Genomic DNA, 22,452 nt, shown 5'->3' with positions numbered 1-22,452 from the left:
CGTAAAGCCAAAGGTGCCATAGTCAAAAGATCTTGTAATCTGTCCACCTTTGAAGTCAGTGCACATATCACATCCTTTTGCTTACTGAGCTGATCCATTATTTATGTCATGTGTGAATTTTGTTTTGGTTATTGGCTGTAAAAAAAATTATTGACTGAGCATTACCATGGATAAGTTTACAATACAGTGGAACCCCGCTATAACGCGCCCCAATTTAAAGCAAATTCGGATATAGCGTTGTTGTGGCGTGGCTCCTGAAATTTTGTATATTCGCACATGAAAAAAATTTTTTCCAAAGTACATGAAATAGTATATAAATAAATTAATATCATTATGGAGAGAAGATCACATATGGATTCCAATTTAATATGATCATGGCGTGGTTCCTGAAATAGGGTGTAAAATGTTTTATCATTTTGGGGGAAAGAGTTTGCGTATAAATTTTAATATAATACGATCGTGGTGTAGCTTCTGAAATTTAACAATATCACCAGGTTCTTAAAGTGTTATGCCAAAAATAAACATTATCGGAAATGTTACTTATTACTGATCCAGTAAAAAAAGATGCCAGCATGTTTGCTGGGCTTGGTGGTGTTATTAGACGCAATTAGTTGACCAGTAAATAATGTAGGCTTTATTAGCTGGAAATTGAAAGGGTATGAAATTATACATGCGTTCAGCTTTTAAAAAAATATATAAAAGTAACTCGTGACGTTTGCAGGCCTACTGGACTCAGTTCTCGGGTTTCACATGTGCATGGGGTTGGCTTATGAACTCGTTATTAATTTCCTATTTTTTTTTAAAAATATGTTACCGTTATGTAAAAGCAAGTTCACAAACGCTATTCATTCTCTGCACTTTGCGCAAAAAAATTGATTATCATTTTGGGGAAGAGATTGCATATGAAACTGAATACAATACAATATATAATATGTCTTTGGCGTGGTTCCTGAAAATTTAAATACAACATGATAGTGACGATGAACCTGGATTTACAGGATTCATGACGATGTATGTTTAGCCAAAGAAACACTCAGAGAATATGAGCACAGTCATCATGATATCCTCAACTGGTATTCAGCAGATGACATCTGCCCCATATATGAGCACATCTCAGATGACGAAATTGTTGCAAATGTCAGCAGGAAGAATGAAGCTGCACAAACAGAGCCCGAAACCAGTGACACTAATGACGACGACAATGATGATGGCAACCCAACTCCCCCACCAAAAGTGTCAGAGGCAGTAGAGCACCTAGAAGCCAGTTTGAGGTGGCTGGAAACTCAAGATGTGGACAGTGTCAAAATCCTCCAACTCAGAAGCATTCTTGACTTTGCTAGAAGCCAATAGTTAGCGGCAAAGAAGCAGACTCCACTAGACAGATTTTTTAAGAAATGACGAAATTTAAAATTATGGAGTCATGTAACTAGATTGACTTTACACAATGTGCAATGATTAGAATAGTAGTTTTCACATGTTTATTTCGATATTCACAAAATCTTAAGTAAAATTTATAAGCACACTGAAAGCATGTGTTGATTGTTAATTATTGTTGCTGTAGTTGTTCAAATGAATAGGCATACAAGTGTTAATTATTTGGTATTTACAATTGATAAAAGTACATGGAAACGCATTTGAGAAAACTTTAGCAGTATGAAATTTGTACAGACACCGTTCATAGACCCCGGAACGTAATGAACATGTGCTTCATCGTTCTTAACCTAATTTTGCTGTTAATTTTTCCCACTGAATTCAGACACATAATGATCTGTGACAAAATTATTGAAAAGTTTAAATACGTATGCAATTTATTATCATTTTGGGGAAGAGTTCTTGTATGAATTCGAATATAAATACGATTGTGGTTTGGCTTCTGAAATGTAACAATTTCACCAGGTTCTTGAAGTGTTATGCCAAAAAAACATTATCGAAAATGTTACTTATTACTCATCCATGAGTAAAGCCAGTAAGTCGTCTTTGTCTTCAATTAATTCTGTATACCATCATTGCTCAAACAATAGCCAACGTGTTTCTTTAACTGCATACACATCATACCAATCAGCAGACAACCTGGTGGTTGATAAAAGATTCTAACAATTTAATAAACACCAAAAAATGAAATCCGCCAACATGTTGGCTGGGCTTGACTGTGTTATTAGACGCAATTAGTTGACCAGTAAATAATTTCCGCTTTATTAGCTGGAAATTGAAAGGGTATGAAATTGTACATGCGTTCAGCTTTACATTTTTTGTTAAAAAGTAACTTGTGATCAATGCAGGCCTACTGCACTTAGTTCTCGGGTTTTACATGGGTATGTTATTTGTTTATGAACTCGTTATTAATTTCCAATTTTTTATAAAAATATTTTATTGTTAGGGAAAAGCAAGTTCACAAATGCAAATCATTCTCTGCACTTTGCGCCATTATTAGTATAGAAGTTTTCACACGTTTCTTTCGTTAGTCACAAAATCTGAAGTAAAAGTTACATGTACACTGAAAGCATGTATTGATTTGTAATTATTATGTTGTAGTCATTCACACAAATAGGCGTACAAGCGTTAATTATTGGAAATTTGCAAAGGATAAATGTACACGGAAACGCATATGAGAAAATTTTAGCAGTATGAAATTTGTACAGACACTGTTTTTATATCCCGTAACCTAATGAACCATACACATGCTTAGTCTTTCTTAACCTAATTTTGCTGTTAATTTTTTTCCATTGAATTCAGACACATAATGATGTGTGACAAAATTATTGAATAGTTTAAATATGTATGCAATTTTTGCAATGGAATTACATATTTTATGGATAATTTCAAGACCCGACTGTACGATATCAGACGGCAAGTAAACGGTGTTGATACTCTGTTTATGCTATATATTAGACGTTGAATTCAGATACAATGATTAGGGGGAAAAATATTGAATATTATAAATCTGTGTGCAATTTTTCAGTGGAATTACATGCATTATAGATGATCTGAATGCCGTGATGGTATGATAGTAAACAGTGTTGATACTCTATTCATCATATACCGTAGACATGAATACATGTAAATATTCCAATGAGTTGTTCTCTCAAAAAAGTAAAATACTGCAAAACCCCGTACTAACGCGACCCCGATATTAACACGATCCAATTTTGTGGACCCCAATTATTGCGTTATAGCATGGTTCCACTGTATATGAACAGGACAAGTGTTACTTTATACCAGTACTTAACTCTGCAATAAATATGCTAATAAAATACATGAATTTTAAATAAAAGGTTAAAATGTTTATGATTGATGTATATTCATGAAAAAAGGACAAAATGTATGTTAAGTAATTATGGGTATTTTGCCTTCTTAAGCCCAGTTGAATTTCGACCTTGAAAAAACTGGCACTCCTCTATTAGGCTTGTTACGACAGATTACTTGTCTTGAGTGACCACTTTTTGTTGGCAGAAGGGGTGGTCTCTCAAGAGGGTTTTACTGTACCAATCTTCAGTGATCCATAAAAAACTGCAAGACAAGTTGCATTTACAAAATTATGTATTGTACTTCATTCAGCTGCAAGACATGAAGGGCAATAACTTCAGCAAACATTATGAGAACACAGTAATTTGTTGATATACACATTTTCCAATGATATCCATAATATAAAAAAAGTTTAAAAGTAATATTGTAAGAGCCAAGTGATTTGTCAAAATGCACAACTTTAAATAATGTTTATAACACTTCCCATTTCATGGCAATCCATAAAGAACTGCAAGAATAGTTTCTCTACCAAGACTGTCATACACTGCATTAAGATATGTTATACAATGGGCAGTAACTTTAATAAAATTGAAGGAGCAAAGTCACTTGACAATAAATGCATCTTCAGGAGATCAACATACAGTGGGACCCCGCTATAACACGGTAGTTGGGAGCCATAGAATCTGACCGTGTATATGAACTGAACCGTGTTATATGCAACCAAGTCAGTTAGCTGAAAAAAAAATGTAACCCCCCCAAAAACAGGGGGGGGGGGGGGTTAATAAATGTGGGCGGAAAAAAATATGTGCTTCATCGGCACAGTTGGTATCTTGAATTAATGCACATTACATGAGAAATACACCTGTAGTGAAAAAGAGAGAAGACATCATATAATAGTTTACTTTATTCAGAGAACCATGAATTGGTACATATATGTGAATACTGTTTATATATAAATGTCTAATGTATAGCATGAATAGAGTATCAACGCAGTGTACTCACCTGCAAACCTCATCATATACATTGAATCCACAATACAAGTGATTCCATCGAAAATATTCATTACTTTTGTAACAGGTCATATTGGTCTGAATTCAGTGCAAAAAACACAGCACAATCACGTAATGAATGATGAAGCACATTTACTTTGAAGTAAGTTCGAAGTCGGTAAAAGTTAGTTTGCGTTTTAAGCCACCGTTAGCATAAACTTTTTCCCTACAAAAAGTAAACTTGCACAGCACAGTTAAAGTGTTCCAGTCATGCTGGAAAATGCAAAAAGCTGTCAGATTCCATCACTTTTATTTTAAGTTTGGTACTAACTTCCTTTGAAGAAAACTTCTTTGCTGTTATTGAAAGGCTGTAGCTGACTTTCTTTGATGAAGGGTGCATGCGCTTTTGAAGTCGCCGCTAAAGAAGAACTTTGGAGAACCAAACAAATGTCCATTTCTTACTGTGATGGCAACATCAAATAATTGTATTGCATGATTGAGATGGGGATTTTTTCCATTTGCTGAGTACGTTTTCATAACAGTCGGTGCTTCAAAGGTAATCTGTTTCCTTTGAAATTTCAGCAAACTGTTTTATCTAGATACATTTTTAAAAGGAATTGGCTGTCGTTTAGAATATTCTAGTTACTGTCCCTCCATGCCTACTGAATAAACCAAAAAGAATTTTTTATATACTTTTTTTACATTTGTGGTTGCAGCATGATGCTGCCTTCTATGCATGTGTCTGAAAATTAACAAAGGGTCAACGGATGATAGAGACGCATGTGTTCTCATGACATGGATTATTACAGAAAACGTGAGTGTTCTGAAGGATTTAATTCTGAGTGAAAACAAGAGGAATTTTACTTACCATCCACACACAAATGCCAGTCTTTGTAAATATATTAATTACTAGCGAGCGGCCGAAAGTCCCATGAAAGACAGATTACGAGAGAATGCCTCGTCCAGTTGATCTCCGTTACCAGAAATGTCAACAACAAAAAATTGGATATTTCACAACATAAAGAACTCGTGCTAGATGTCAGGATAAGTGGATTATGATATAACAATGCACTGTTTAGATGGTTTGTCAGTATAGACAAAGAATTTTTTTATGTACCAATAGATAAATTTCAGTGCATTTTATATCTAGTTTGTGGCTTCCTTTCATGGGGCCTCTGAATTTCTGCACTCCAAACCAATGGTTGTATATAAAAGTTTAAACAGCCAACAATGTCGCCAACAAATAAAAAGGCCACATGGTATGTTTTGCAGCCAATAAGGAAAAACAACACAAGTCTGTGACATTGGCGAAGACCTACGCGATCCCAGAATAAACTTTTTATGCGTTTTTTTCTTCTTCTTACTTTTAAGAAGAAAAAAAAGTACTTTTTCGTATATGAGAAAAATACATATAAAATTTCAGGAGCCTAGCCATGATCTTCTTGCATTTTTTATTCATATGCGATCTCTATCCCAAAATGATCAGCAACTTTTTACGTTTTTTTTTTCTCGTACTTTTTAAGAAATTTTTTGTGCATAAGAAAAATACATGTATATGAAATTTCGGGAGGCACGCCACAACCGTGTTATATCCGAATTCACGTTATAACGGAGCACGTTATAGTGAGGTCCCACTGTACTTACCAAGTTACCAATCCATCAAAAACTGTGGGTCTAATTGCAACTGTGAGATTAAGTCATCAACTGTATTAAGCCACTAGACAAAAAGTGCAATAACTTTACCATGTTTCATAGCAATCTCTCAAAATTGTAGGACGAGTTGTGCTAACAAGATTAAAAAAGGGCAACAACTCTGACAGAAATTGTGGGGGGCGAATGTTTTGTTGATATGCACATCTTTAGGTGATGACCATTCTATTTACCAAATTTCAGGGCAATCCATCAAAAACTGCAGGACTAGTTGTACTAATAAGGCTGTGCCAGATGGACATAATTACCGTGTAATCCCACTTCGATTAGAGGGTATAAAAATTGCATTGCCCAAATTCAGAATTCCCATAATGACTGACACTGTGGCAGTTACTATTTCATAGGGAAATTGTAAGTGAATAATTGTAGCACTTCTCACACTGAGTAAACATTACTGAACCTAATTATAGAACATAGGTGAAGAAAATACCTTTCTTGAATCAAATTTTCTTTTCATGTTCTTTCTCTTTCTTTTTCTTTTTCTTTTTTTTCTTCTTTCTTCCATTTGTCTTGCTTTGGTCTCCATTTTTGGTCTGTGCTGGTTCTGATGTTTTCCCTCCCCCATTACTCTTTTCATACTCATTAGCTGCAATGCCACCAATGGCACCTCTAGACTCTATAATCTCCTTTTCAACAGCTGTGCCTGATTGTTGCATGGGTGGTGCTGGTTGATTTGCAGCTTTGAAAAGAAACAAACAGAGGAATGCTAAGAAATTTGGCTCATGTAAAGTACTTCTCTTGCATCATACCTTTGGAAACAAGTATTCAATAAAATATAGGGCATAACTCTCCTGAACACAGTTCAATGACTGGTCAACATTCATATTTACTAATGAAGACATCAATATGCAGCAAGTTTCAAGAGTCGCTTAAAGGGATCAACACTCTTCTAGGCAAAAAGAATTTCCACGAATTCAGTATAGGACAAGTGTCAAAACCATTTCTGATATTCTTCAACGATAACAAGATTTAACTACTGTTGTGGACATATTAGATATCATGTTGATACCATTTTCATTTAGGACCATTCTGACATCACCAGAACAGTTTAAGTGAAAAGCCATGTTGATATATGATCATCCCATTCAGAAGTAGAAAAGAAGTCTGTTGGGGGGAAATAAAACGAATTTTAATCATGTAATACGAACCTTTTGCTACTGCATAGCTAGTACTTTTCCAGGAGGAAAATACACTGAATGATGAAAATTTCGTTCTCCGATTAGAGTGAACCAAAAGCTTCAGAACATTGGACCATCCCTGGATGAGAACCTCACATACTGGACACGAGTGCCACTGTCCCTATATTATATTGAGAGAACAGCCTAACATAGTGGGACATTAGTGTTAGGCAGGAACAGGGAATCTGGCAATAGCAACAGTTAAGTATTACATCATATAAATTAGTTTTACCCCCCCCCCAAACATTATAAAATCAATAATACCATATATGTTGCTATTGCGTAGCTGAATTTACCAGTTTGGAGGGAGGCCAATTATCCCACAAGTGGCAAATAAAAAAAGAACACAAGGACTACTGACACGAATAGATCAGACTTCTGTGAGACGGAATCTGCATGGGCCACCTTTTGAGTGACAATGATTAGGCCCACTGAGAAAATGCTTTCACTTTGTGGGCTAACAAGTGAAGGAAAAATGAGAAGAAAGTAGTGTGACATTGCCAAAATGTTGCTTCCAACACATCCTTCAAAGACAAATGAGGAAACAATGACTCAAATCTCATGAGCTTTAATGTTCGGGGGTGGGTGGGTGGGGGTCCCTATAAATAAAGGACTGGTAATCTATCTTAATAGTTAACGCAATCCAAAATAAAGGACTGGCAATCTATCTTAATAGTTAACGCAATCCACCTACAAATGGTGGAAGCTGAAATAATAGCTGAACCTTTAATGGGGAGGAAAAAAGCTTCCTACCCGTCCTTCTCGTTTAGAGGCTTCCAAGTAAAAATGTAGAGCCCCAACGGGACATAAAAGTGTATCTTGATTATTTCCAGCACTGATACAGTTGAGACTGGGGATCTATTGAGAATGGAGCAAGTGAAGGATGCTGGTTGTTTTTTTTTCTGGCTTAAAAAGACTGGCAAAGGAGAGAACCTGACTCATATTCCCACTGAAACTGATAGAGGAGTTGGCTTGAAGCTTGTTCTTTTGTCTTGCTGATGCCAAGGCAAGCAAGAAAACAGTCTTGAGGGTAAGCTTGTCAAAGGAAGCTTCATAGGGTTTTTATTTATAGACCACAAGACATTAAAGATTACATTCAGACATCAGAGACCACGACACTGGTCTTTGCATTTCAAAATACTCGATCACGTCTGCTAAATGAGAATCTGTCCCAATGCAAGAGCTTTTGAAAATCTGAGAGAACTGGAAAGGGCTGCTCAATTGCCCTTAATCATAGAAACAAAGCAAGGTTTCGTTCTGAAAGAGAAGAAAATAGGACAATGCGCTCACAGAGGGCCAGCTAGGATTCACATTTTTCTACTACACCAGTCATAAAAGATTCTCCATTCAGCATCATACACCAGACATTGATCTTCTCTTAGCTAAGGTTTGAAGGCATGATACTACCGACATGGTGTCACAAATCAAAAAGTATTGAATGTTCTAAATGAATTTCAATAGTCTTGAATGTCTTGATGTATCACAATGATGTAATCCAGAATGTCTTTGAAGGGGTCCTCATTATTCCCAAAAGTTTTAGTGCAAAAAAATAAATGAGCATTTTCTAATTCCAGTGAATAATTTAAATAAATAATTCCTCTCAAATTACAACTGAACACAATTATACAGTTATCTCCGATCAAAGATTCCCAAAAACTAATATTAAACAGGAATTAATAATTGTTAACCAAATTCTTTATACATATACTTCACTTGGCCTAAGACACAACAGAATCTCACAGCAGAAAATCCCAGGTCTTGAACTCAAATTTAAGTCAACAGCTTTAAAGAACAAATGAAAAAAGTCAGGTAGACAAAAACTCTACATTTAATCACTTACAAAGGTCAAGCACACAATATACATTAAATATATATAATATATGCTAGACTGCAACCATTTTCATTTTGGACCATATTAATGTGATAAGAATTCTTTTTAAGAAAACGTCAATTCTGGAAAAAATGACAAGATTTTCAAGCTGGCCGTTATGTTGGATGTCAAATTAACACCATTACATTTGAGGGGTATCTTCAAGTTAAAGCATTATTATGTCTATCCCCTCATGAGGAGTAGCAATAATAGGATTTTTAAGATGGCTGTGTATCAGATGTCACATCACCATTTTCAATCAGGATCATCTACATGTCATAGCCAGAGTGCATTCAACAATTACATAACTCACATAAATAAAGTTTTAGTAGTATGTGTTTGTGTGATTTAGATTTCTAACATAGCTTTAACAATTTTAGTCATATCACTATGATGTTTGCAGTGTGACAGCTTATAGTGATGTCAAACACTTAGGCATCATGTCGTAGATATGTAGCACCCAGATGTCCCACCCGATCACATTATCCTGACACCAGGCCAACCAGTCCAAACACAAAGCTCTTAATGGTGAGCACCAAGCCAGGCAGCTGCTAATCACCATTTTTACAAGTCTTTGGTACGACTCAGCTGGGATGCGATTTTATTATCCACAGTAAACATTAACAATCATGAGGAAGATAAATTTAGACAATTGTCATTTTCTAACCACACCCCTCCCTTGATAACTCGCACACAACGGGGTGCACAAACATAGACAGCACAATAAACGAGGCATGAGTTACCGAGGGACCTCTGAAAATTGGAGAAAAAATATCGCTTTGACATTGAGAAAACTGAGGAGGGGGAGGGGGGCGGCGTTAGGGAACTGGGCTGTTTAATGACTGAATCCTCATTTTACAATCAAGTCGATAATCATTTTTAATAATGCACTTTTTCTAATGAAGTTGTTCGTTATTCTGTTTAAATAACATTTTTTTCTTCTTCAAAATATCCAACATATGAAAGATCATTCCAACTGGTTTGAACAACCATCACGTGTATGTGAAAAATCTGTGTAATACGTCACTGCTCTTTGTTTTCTTGATGAGTCTGGTTAATGTAGTGGTATTTAGTAGTATCTTGCCAAATCAGTAGTCCACAATTTGGGAACTAGACTAACTGTTGATACACCACCAAACAAGATTCCTTTTTTCCCTCAAAAACCTGCGACATTTTTTTGTGACACGTCTATGTCGAAACTCAATGTTTTATTGTTCAGTTAGTACAATGTTAATGTCGTGATTTCAATGGAAGTAATAATGAAATTTCTTATCATCCCTGAGGATATCTCTAAATGCCAGTTGTTGTTGTTCTAGGGTTTAACGCCATTTTTCAGCACAAGATAGGCCATATATGGCGGCCAGTATAACTGGTGGAGGGAGAACCCTGGAAAACCCAGGAAAGAACCACCGACCCACGAGAAGCTACTGGCAGGCTTTCCCACGTACCCACGCTAGCCGAGCATTGGACTCGAACATACGCAGACAGAGGTGAGATGGCAGTGATCCGGAACGGTGAGCGCTTTAGACCGCTCGGCCACTCGGGGCCCCCTAAATGCCAGTTCAATAATTCTCTGAACCTCGCTTGCCCACAATGGTCTGTGTCGGTGAAATCAAACTCGATATTTTATGAAGTATTCATTTTGCTTGGCTGCCTTGTTATCTTTGATCACACTTAAGAAAAAGTCGGTTAATTTAAGGTAGTTTCTGTTAGATACACAATAGCGTTTATTACAGTGTTCGAATGATCAAATGAAGTGAGTTCACCTGACATATGACCGAGGCCGCTAGATTTTAAGTTAGTCCCATTTTTGTGCTTTTTAACCTTTCTTTTATTCCACCTCCTTTTTTTTTAAATTCAAAAGACATTTAATGTGATAATACAAAAGAGGCCAGCTTTTAATTCAGTGCAACAATACAACAAATACTTCCACAATTCAGTTATCAAAACACGGTCGGCACTTAATTAGGTTCTCAGAGACACGCTCGCAGACATAGCTGGTACAGTAGATTGATGCATTTTACGTTTAATTACAAGAGGACACATTGCAATTATGATGATCACACTTAAATGGAACTAGAAGATGGAACTAGAACACAAATTTCAATTGATAAAAATTTATTTAATTTGTATTTATTTATTAAAGTTCTGCCTCCACTCGGCGCGACATTTTCATTGATAGAAATTTCCTTACATATCGTTAATTGTGGGGTACTAGGAATGTCGTTTGGAAAGAAATGTAAAAAATTGTATGAGCTATTTTTAAATTTGATATTTCATAGTGTTGATTAAAATTTCCAGGTCCTATCTACCGTTTTCAACGATAAAATAAGCGACACATCAAAGTTTCCGTCACTAATTTTGATTGTGATTTTGTTCAAGTTCAACAAATAGGGATAAATATTTGGGGCATTTTCGGGTTTAAAAAATGGGATCCATGCCTGACACCGCGTTATAACGGGTTCATGATTTATCAGGGCACGAGTTATCGAGGGAGTGGTGTACTGTTTTTTCCCCCTTTATTTTTTATTATTATATTCAACTTTTAATCAGCAATATGTAGCCAGTATTTTACTGACATACCATTAACTACATATACATTCAGTAACAGGCCTTAAAACAATAATTTTAACTTTTTTCCCATGATATCGAAGTAGAAGCAAATATAATGAATTGATAAAAGCCAAAGATTCTCATTCTGAATTTTTTAAGATCATTTTTCTAAAATCTATTATGCGTGTCAACCCTGAGAGGCCAGATTTTACTGGGTGAAAGTCACATGTTTTAAATAATCTTGGCATGACAGATTGAATTATAAGAATGGTTCACCAGTTATTACTTTGACTAGCTTTTAGAGCTGTTGCCTCCCATGAAATGCAAGCACTCCACTCATCAAATTACACCACTCCCTCGATAACTCGCAAACCTGCTTATAACATGGGGTCAGGTTGGATCCCATTTTTTAAAACCAGTAAATACAAAAAAATTATCCCTATTTCTTAAAGCTTATAGAAAGTCGCGATCAAAATTGGTAACTGAAACGATGATATATTGCTCGTTTTGAAGGCGAAAATGGTAAATAGGACCTCAACATTTTAACCAACATTTTGAAATTATCAACTTTTAATAAGAACTTGTATAAGTGGTTACATTTTCTTTCCAGACGACATTCTTAGTACACTGTAATTAAAATAAATTCCAGTAAATTTCGATCAATGAAAATGTCACACCTAGTGTAGGCAGTACAATAATACTTAAATACCAATAAAATAATTTTTGTTAGGTTTAATTTGTGTTTTAATTCTATCTTTTAGTTCCTCTTAAGTGTAATCATCATAAATGCAATGTGTACTTAAATGTAAAATGTGTCAATCTACCGTAACAGCTATGTTGCAAGAGTCTCTCTGAGAATCTAATAAAGTACCGACCGCATGTTTTGATAACTGACTTGAAGAAGTATTTGTTGTAGTGTTGCACTGAATTAAAAGCTGGCATCTTTTGTATTATCATGTTAATTATCTTTTGAATCAAATAAAGGTGGTGGATTAAAAGAAAAGGCACGCAAATCCTACAAACTTAAAATCTAGTGGCCCCGGTCGTGTGTCAGGTGAACTCACTTCATGGATCAATCAAACACTGTTAAAAATATTATTGTGTATCTAACATAAACTACCTTAAATTAACCGACTCATTCGTAACTGTGATCAAAGAATACTTCGTAAAATAAAGAGCTTGGTTTCACAGATATGGACCATTGTGGGCAATTGAGTTTCAAAGAATTCCTGAACTGGCACTTAAAGATATCCTCAAGGATGATAAGAAGTTTCACTATTACTTCCAATGAAATCATGATATCAATAGTATATTATCTGTACAGTACAAAATTTGAGTTTTGACGTAGACAATTGTAACACGAATTAAATGTTGCTTGTTTTTGAAAACAAAAAAAGGAATCTTGTTTGGTGGTGTATCAACAGTCTAGATCCATGCTAACAGACTCCCAATTTGGCAGGATACTATTAAATACCACTCTAGGAACCAGACTTATCAAAGCAAAGCAATGCACCAAATACAGAAAATAGCTAAATACTATTGAAATAAATTGGTTTCTATGTTTTATTTTTATTTTAATTTTATTTTTTGTCTCAATAGCCAAACATTCCAATAGTCACAGACAGGAAATTGCATTGAAATAATTAAATGTCTTAGAGCTATATTATGAACATTTTAAGATTTGATGCATCATTTCTATATGACTGATTAGTTTTTTTATCATGATAAAAATTTAGTTTTTAAATTTTCTTTAAAAGAATGATCAGATAATAGCAGACCTGCCAACCCTGACGTGGATACCACCACGCAGAATGCCTTAAATTTGTTGAACATTTTAAGATTTGACAATTTTCTACACTATTATTCATTTCAACAAATCCCTGAGGTCAGGTTAATTAGAAATAATTAACAAGCTTCCGCTGTTAATGATGGAACCATAATTTGAACTGTAAACTACGATGCACGAAGTCCGACGGCTTCATGTTAGAAACACGCCTTTCCCATGCTGAAACTGACATCATCTTCTGATTCTAATTTTATAACAGTGTTTACAATGGTCACTATAATTCTGTAGAACATCTGCTCAAGTTAATTCTTTATTAGGGAGAAAACCATTTAAGTTTCCAGAGGGTCATATAATTTGAAACAATTTCATCTTGTGATGCACGAAAGAATTTAATAAAATGCCCCCGTTTGAAAGAAGCATAAATTAACTGTCCAGTCCCATATAGTATAAATGAAGTCAGAATTGAACTAAAGCTTGTAAATGTGTACATGTATATTCAGCCTCATGAGTGGGTAATTACTTTTCAAGGAATAAATAAGTGCTTTGCATTTAAGTGTAAATTCAGAGGTTCTATTTTTTTTTCATACACAGAAGCAGCTGTCATTGGGAATTTAAATGGACATACCTCCAAGAATTACTTGTCATGTTTAAACAGTTGCATCACTTTGCGCTGTTCAAAAGATTAACAAGGTCTTGTCAAGTCTCTGCATTAAGTCTGAAAAGATTTCTTTGAATAAAATAAAAGCATAAATTGTTGCAAAAGGTGTTAATCAGCCATTTGAAAATGAAAAAAAAAATAGTATTTTTTAGTACAGTTTTTGAGGCATTGGAAATACAATAATATTATGCAAAATTTGATTTGGCATCATATATTATCTTCATCAGCACTAGCAAATGTATTTAATCATCTGATAGCAGTGTAGATAAAATGGCATCTCTCTCTCCCTCTCAACCTCTATAGAGCATGACTGCAGGGTCTTCATATGCAGTAAGCTATGCCCATTTGATACCACATCCACTCCAAGACAGTCATCCTCAACGACTCTGTGACAAAACATGGTCTGCAGAGCAATTCTGTTCAGTTGTTTCAGCATTTTTCTGTTTTTAGAAATGGACACCATATTAAATGGCAAATCTGTATTTGCATAAACTTCAGAGTCCCTTATGCCAAAATGTTCCCAGGCAAATTTGGTTGAAATTAGCCAAGCAGATTTCAGAAGAAAAAAAAGTATGGCACAAGATGGACCAAAAACTATAAGCTAACTTGGTCTTATGGCAAGGTATTTTTTAAAACTGGCCCAAGGGGATTTGATATTGCTCATCTGGCTTACATAACTGTGATAGCTGACAATCTCATTAGACCTGCTTATGTATCAGTATAAGAACACAACCTTATTTAACTCTCCCAACCTTTGTATCATGCCAACTTTATTTATTTTACTCTAACTTCTTTCCAAGCATAAAGGCATAATTAATTTTTAATCAAGATCTGCGAGCCATGGGAACTCAGCTAGTAGAAAGCAGCACACTCACAACCCAAGGGTCGCTGGCATGATACCCACCCAGGCCTGCCTTGGTTGACTGCCTCACAGTACCCATGGGAAAAGCAATCAGCCCCCATTATTCCTCGCCATAATAGTACTAAAAGTGTTGTTAAACCAACAATAACAAATTATACAAGATCTTGATAAAAACCTATTTACCACGTATTGAAATAAGATCTGAAATGTAGACAATATGGTTAACAAGCTCAGCAAATAAGATCCAAATCACTGCAACAATATGGCAGATCTTGCTGTTTTAAAAATCTCTCCAAGGTCATAGTGATAGATGATAATACAAGCTAATTTATCAAGCTAGAGCATAATCTGACTGGAACTCAGTCTCTAGCCAGTCAAGCTCAGCCAACCAGATCCAATATTACCTCATAAATATGTTTAATCAAATTCATCGTGCATCTTAATGATACAAGAAGTCAGATCAAACTTTTAAAAAATAAAAGTTGCCACAGTGCTGATATGCTCAACCAATAGGATACAAGATCACCTAATTTATGTCTGGATCTCAATTATCATACTAATTCATGGTATCAATCTAATTACCAAGGTCTATCAAACTGTATCAAAACCCAAGAACGATATGAAAAACCCTTCAGCCATCAGGCACAAGATTACCTCATTAACATGGTTAGGTCTTCCTCTTAAGAAAACCTGTCCAACATCTTTATGATATTTGCCTGTTTGCTAAGTAAGAAAGGTATGTATGTATTGTAAATAAAATATAATTCCTGGCCTCTCATTTAATCAATCCTGTTAATTCCTAACCCTGCTGTAGTAAGTGTAATTGGTGTATCCCTAAAATATCAGTTTTTATAATTAATGTTGCTACTAGAAAAGACTGGGTTAGTCACATAAGGCTTATTATTTGATACTTAACACAATCTAGGCTATGGTTGGACAGGCTGAAATGTTTGGATATCCTTCTTTCTGTTCATGTTCTGAGTTGTTTTATTCTCAATGCAATTCTCTTTTGGTCTTGCCTACATATTATTTGCCCATGTGTGTGACAGACAAGTAAATAAACTAGTTGTTGTTGTTCTTGTTGTGGGATTTAATGCCATTTTTCAGCACAAGATAGGCTACCTACCATTTGTATGTAAATAGTGCAACTAATGATATTACAATCCAGCACTTTATTTGTGAATGATTAACCCATGAAATTTATACCTTTGAAAGGCCACTACCCATCTACTTGGTCAAATTTGTTGGTCAAGATCACACTTAGAATTTTCAAGGTTTCACATAAGATATTATTCCACAAGGACTCTGGGAAACTTGTGAACCTTGGGTGCAAACATATATGAAATAAAATGTTTAAAAAAACAAAGGGAAAAAAATAATATCCTTAAATATTGGGTCAGACTTTTTATACAAACCACATTCCTTGAGAAGTCCAATACTATCTCTGATTATACATCATCAAAATCCCTCATAATTGAGTTCACATTTTTTTTAAAAACTTCTCTCATAGCATGGAAGCTGATAAACTCAACACTGTGTTCCACTGAACAATGGACATTGGCATGGCTATACCAGAAATACCATCTCTTGAGTGGCTAAAAGCTCAGCCAAACACATGCAAGATGACCTCATTAAAACGAACAGTTCTCGCCCTTAATTTTACTCATTTTACATCCTGAATTTATAATTCTTCTTTTTGTAAAATCCTTTTCCATTGGTCAGATACTCATGTATTAATTAATGGAAAACCCAATTAACTAGGGTATGTCAATGTTGCTAAGTGACACTGAGTAGCAATGCCAAATAATGTTCCACCTTATCAATAGGTGTTTTCCTTGGTTCAAATGCATGCTATGCACAAAATTTGATCAAGGCAAATACACAGAATTCAAACTGTTTTGCAGAAACCATTTTCTCTTTCAGTCTTGGTAACCTTAACCTTTGACCTATTGATTGACCTCTGTGTCAAAGGACCTGATTTATTCAGTGGAAACCAGTTTCCTTCTTAGAGTCTATCAGACTTTTTATTTTAACCTTCTGACCCAATATTATCATCTGCCTTCATTGTTTCAATTGCAAACCATCTACACTTTGTCAAAGTATGTGACACAAAATTAAAGTAGTTTGTGGAAATTGTTTGTCATTATTTCAGTCCTCTGACATTGAAATTTGACATTTTTAACCCCCAAAATAAACAAGTGTCTTTCTGGTCTAAAATACAAACCATCCATAAAGTTTGGTCAAAGCTGGTTATAAAGAACTCAAGAAATCATGCAGCAACCATATTTCTTAAGTAATTTTTCTTACAAATGCAAGTCATTTATAAAGTCGGGTCAAAGTATCTGCCATACAAGTCAATTTACTATTCAGAAGCAGTTATCCTTCTTCAAAATATGTAACCTTGACATCTGACCTTTTCAGCCTGCAAATCAATAGGCTTCTTCCTTGCTCCAAATGCAAGAAACTTCCAAATACTAGGTATGATAGATGGTGGGGAATTAGAGTTACGATGCAAAAAACAAAACAGATCGATGCACATATGGATGGACATCATTGTAACATATGATGGTGGTGATATAAAGATTCTTTAATAAAAGCCAAAAGAAAATACATGAAATCACTGTATACCAACCATTCAAGGGACCAACTGGAAGCTTTTGTTAAGAGCAGGTGGTATACATAAATAGACAATATGTTTTTGCTGTGTAAAAATATAGCATGACCTGTTATATTTCACCTTCACACACATTTTTATGCATTGATGGTTGTAATGGCAGGTTTTGCACACATTTACTTTTTTGTTTTAAAAGTCTGTTTAAAAAAAAAAACCACCTATGAATAACTCTTGCAATTACTGCTATGCTGTGAGCATAATCTTAAAGGGATATAACTCTGATATTAGAGACCTACTTTCAACATCTGCTTCTTGGCTCCCAGAATTTTGTAAAGACTGATTTTCTTCTGAACATTGCTCCATCTTCAAAACATCATAAGCTATTGGTCCTGACCAGCTAAAACCCAACAAGAAACTAACTGATCTCTGCCATAAGTATGGACCGTAAGGTAAACTTGTCCGAATGTTGATTATGTGTTTCACTCCATGATGTGAAAACTGCAAAAAAGAAGCAATATATATATATATATATATATATATATATATATATATATATATATATATATATATATATATATATATATATGTGTGTGTGTGTGTGTGTGTGTGTGTGTGTGTGTGTGTATGTATTAGTCAATTTAAGGGTGGATGATGTTTCTGAAATTTTTTATGTATGATCAAAATGACATTGTAGCCATATTATGAGAGTTAAATCAAACACTGTAAATTTAAAAATATTGTTATTGTGACTCTATGGTCTTAAAATAATAGAAAACAGTGATAAGAAATAAGCTTTGTAAAATTCAACAAATAATTTATTTCCCAAGAATAAAAAGTGAAAATGTTAAAATAAAAGAAACTTATGTTATTGCGAAGTAAATCCCAAATAATCCTAGAATTACAGGCACAAGCCTTAACGTTTAAAGTTCTGAATAAGCTTCATTGGAACTCCAATGCTGAAAGTGTTGATGTGCCAATGATAGCCTGTGTTGTGGCCATGTACCAACAGTCTTTTGTTAGATCACAATTTAAAAAAATCCAAGAAAATATCGGTATTTGAAATTTCACCATAATTCAAGTCTCTACTTCCGAGAATTTTTTTTAAAGAGCTCTTTGTATTTCCAGAGAAGAATCGCTTAAATTGAATAATTTGAATAAATAAAATTCCAGCCCAAATAAACTTCTGGACAAAACAATAATGCTGATTCTGCTAAGATCCTAGAGAATGAATAAATAATTGTTATGGGTAACAAGATTACTTGACCTCTGGTCACAATTAGCATTTTCCATTTTAAAAAACCATTACTTGATGGAAAATAACCTTACAGAAGGTTCTTAATTTTACAAAATAAAATCTTAATTGAAATTAGAAATTTATTACTAAATTATAATATAAAATGTGTAGTAAAAAACAGGTAGACCCAGCAATTCATGGGGAATTTCCAAAGTTCTAAACTCAGATTGAGATAAACACATTTACTACAAAACCAAAATCAATGATTCCAGTCAAGTAGAAAATGAACTTGGTTTTGGGCAAGGTGAATTTAAACATACAATGTTACAGTAACAATAGCATATATTTAAAAAAAAAAAAAAAACACTAACAAACAAGTTAAATATACATAACATTGTAATCATTGCTAAAGGCAGCAAGAGCATCCTAGACCATAGTTTGTGCTGTTTTTTTTTCAATGACTTTTCATGAGTTTTCAAGGATGATTCTGTCTTACTGAAACTGAACTTCCACCAAAGACTGTTAACCGCTTGTGCATCACTTGGTCCACTCAGTTTTATCCCATTATATTTATTTTTATATGTTCACTATCTTTCGGAAATTTCACAACACATTTGAATTGAAACAGTTATGTATTTTATTCAATTGTAACATTGTGTATTTCCTTAAAATTAATATTCAACAAGTTTTTGGCAATATTTAACAAACTTTTTGACAATTCAAGGACTTTTCATGGGCAAACCAAACATTTTTCAACCCAATATAGGTGTAATAAACAAGTGGGCAATACATAATATGGTAAAGCTTGGAAAAAACAAACAGGTAAAAATAATTATTTCTGTTAATGTTAAAATTCTTACAATATCAGAGTTGTTTGTCAAGAACTTTTGAAGCAGTTTCCAAGAATTCCCAAAAATTTAAATGAGTATTTTTTGTTATAGAAATTGAACTTTCTCCTCCTGTTACTTTATCACTGCATAAATATTACATGTACAAAAGTATAAGAAGAAAAAACATACTCTAATTAGCATGTTGCTAAAGCATACAGTAGGTAAGTGATTAAATCTGGTCTTGAACTATATTATTTGATTTACTTTTTTTATCCCATTTTATTTATTTATTTTTTAAATGTAAATTGTAAAAGTTCTGAATTAAACAAGTAAAACATTTTATTTGGTTTAAATTTTCGTATTTTCTCAGATCAATTAAAGGAGTAAGGACAACAAATTCTAATATATTTTCAAAAAATTTAAGGATCTTTTTTTAAAAAATCAGTTTTCAAGGCAACCAGGTGATTCAAGGAATTTTCAAGGCTATACAAACCATGTATAAATAGCCATTTGTGAATAAATTCTGAGTTTGTTTTATACTGGAAATGATTTTTTTTCCTACTCGGTACATATTGCTACAATGTCTGCAGTGTGGTAGTTTATTGTGATGTCTAGCACTGCAGCATCATGCCGCAGACATGTGGCGTCATGTCTCAACAGTCACATTATCCTGACACTGGGTCAACTAGTCCTAACACTAGCCTCTAAATGTTGAGTGCCAAGCGAGGCAGCTGCTAGTAACATTTTTATAAGCCTTGGTATGACTCAATTAGGATTTGCATCCGAGGTGGATGCTCTAACCAATTAGGCCACCAGTGCTCTCATTTACTTATGGAAACTCCTGCATCAAGATCAATTAAATGCTCCATACTGAGCTCAAAATGATATGGAACAATTACCTGTTAATGACAGGACCTTAATTTGAGCTGTAAAGTACAACGTGCCAAGTCAGATGGCTTCATGTTAGAAATACACCATTTCCGAGTTGAAATTAAAACTGCCTTCTCAAGCTAAAATTTTATAACAGTGCTTACAATGGTCACTGTCTTGATTTCTGCAGAACATCTGCTCAAACCAATTCTTTATCAGGGAGAGACCATTTCTGTTTCCAAAGGTTTATATTATTTGAAATAAATTTATCCTGTGATGAATAAAAGAATTAAAAAAATACCCCAATTGGAAAGAATAATTGATTAAATGACCAGTCCCATACAGTATAAATGCAGTCAAAACTGAACAACAGTTTATAGTTATGTACATGTATATTCAGCCTCATGATTGGGTTTTCACTTTTCAAGGACAAAATGGTGGTTCACATATAAGTGTAAATTCAGTGTTTTCTATATTAAAAAAATTTAAAAACAGAAGTGGCTGTCATCGGGAATGTAAATGTACATACCTCAGAAGATTGCTTTACATGTTTAAACAGTCGAATAACTTTGCACTGATCAACAAGGTCTAATCCAGTCAGTTTGTAAGTTTGTTCAGATTTCTTTAGATAAGTGAAAATGTAAATTTGTTGCAAAATGTCAGCCTTTTATAAATGAAAAAAGTACAGTAGTATATGTAGTCTTTGAAGCATTGTGACTATGTTAAGATTATCTAAAACTTGATTTGGTATTATATTTATCACATAACCTTCATTAGAACTAGCCGAAATGTGTATTCATCTGATAATGATGTTGATAAATTGGCACCTCTCTCTAAACCTCTAAAGAACATGCTTGCAGGAGTCATACACAGGAAAACCACGCCCATTTGATGGAGACAATGTCCACTCCGCGGTGGTCACCCTTGACGGCTCTGTGAGAAAGCGTGGCGTGCATAGCATTTTTCCATCAAGCCGCTGAAGCAACTCCATCAAGACTGACCTGTCCAATGGGAAAAAGCCCCAACCGTACAAACAAATTGACTAAAAACTATATTACTAGTAACTTTAAACACAAATGTAAGCATCTATATATAGATCCAATGCAATTTTACATTCATATCTTAAAAAAGAATCTATGCATGTATGCCAAATCCAGCTAGAGATAATCACTATTATTTACAGTCATGAGTAAAACTTACAAAAATCAGACAAAATCAGGTACCAGGAGTTACACACACACTATCTATCTATCTATCTATCTATCTATATATCTATATATATATATATATATGAAAGAAACTTGTCCACTCAGATAAAAAAGATCTCATTAATTACTCCAATAAAACAGCCCTCACATCTGTATTGATATACTGGTGGTTTGGGTTCTCAACTTGTCTATTTATAAAACAAAGTTGCAATTATCTCAGATAAGTCCACTACACATTAGCATTATTCCACATTTTGCAAGGTGTCAAACATTATATTTAATAAAGAAATATATTGGACAAATGTCCATAAAAATCTCTTTAACTGTAAAAATACCAGCATCTAACAATTGTTGCTATAACATCTGATGTAACATCTACTCATTAATATTTGTGGATCTCACTCATTACTGAACTTATGCAAGATCTTGATGATATAATCTATATTTCAAGTTTGATCAAAATGAGATCAGAAATATGGTTTCTAGAGTGCTTTCAAGCTCAGATGATCAGATGCAAAATCATTAATATGCAAGACTCTTCCTAATTATCACCGAGACTTTGATGATATTATATAAGCCTATATTCCCAAACTGACTGAATTTAGATGAGAAATACAGGCTCCAGAGCAGTAACAAGCAACTGTTGATGGACAGATGATGGGCACCACACAACATACAAATGATGCATGACCACTATACTAATCTGGCCTTATGCCCTGGTGATCTTAAAACAAATTAAGTTACAAATGAGCAAATGATATGACTTAATGTTTTTTTTAAAATCTGAGATTTCATTATGACTGGCTTCATCAGTGTTTGAGTTAAAAACCATCCTTTAAAAAAGAGA

At 34.3% G+C, this 22,452-nt stretch overlaps 1 protein-coding gene across 2 annotated transcripts in view; it reads right to left on the bottom strand.

The window, feature by feature from the left end:
* LOC149781830 (uncharacterized) overlaps positions 1-17,957 on the bottom strand; it is a 38,738-nt gene extending 20,781 nt beyond the window's left edge. For both annotated transcript variants that reach the window (XM_089936010.1, XM_089936011.1), the window contains exons 1-2: positions 17,760-17,957; positions 6,373-6,621 (exon numbers count right to left, since the gene is read on the bottom strand). In XM_089936010.1, coding sequence (XP_089792136.1) covers positions 6,383-6,621; positions 17,760-17,826 — 306 coding nt within the window. In that variant the 5' untranslated portion in view covers positions 17,827-17,957 and the 3' untranslated portion in view covers positions 6,373-6,382. The remainder of the gene's footprint in view (positions 1-6,372; positions 6,622-17,759) is intronic.
* Between the last annotated feature and the right edge of the window lie 4,495 nt (positions 17,958-22,452).

This window comes from Sinohyriopsis cumingii, chromosome 15 (assembly GCF_028554795.1).
Source record: "Sinohyriopsis cumingii isolate HCF-2022 chromosome 15, ASM2855479v2, whole genome shotgun sequence".
Taxonomy (NCBI): Eukaryota; Metazoa; Mollusca; class Bivalvia; order Unionida; family Unionidae; genus Sinohyriopsis; species Sinohyriopsis cumingii.
This window is presented reverse-complemented; position numbering and strand designations above follow the sequence as displayed.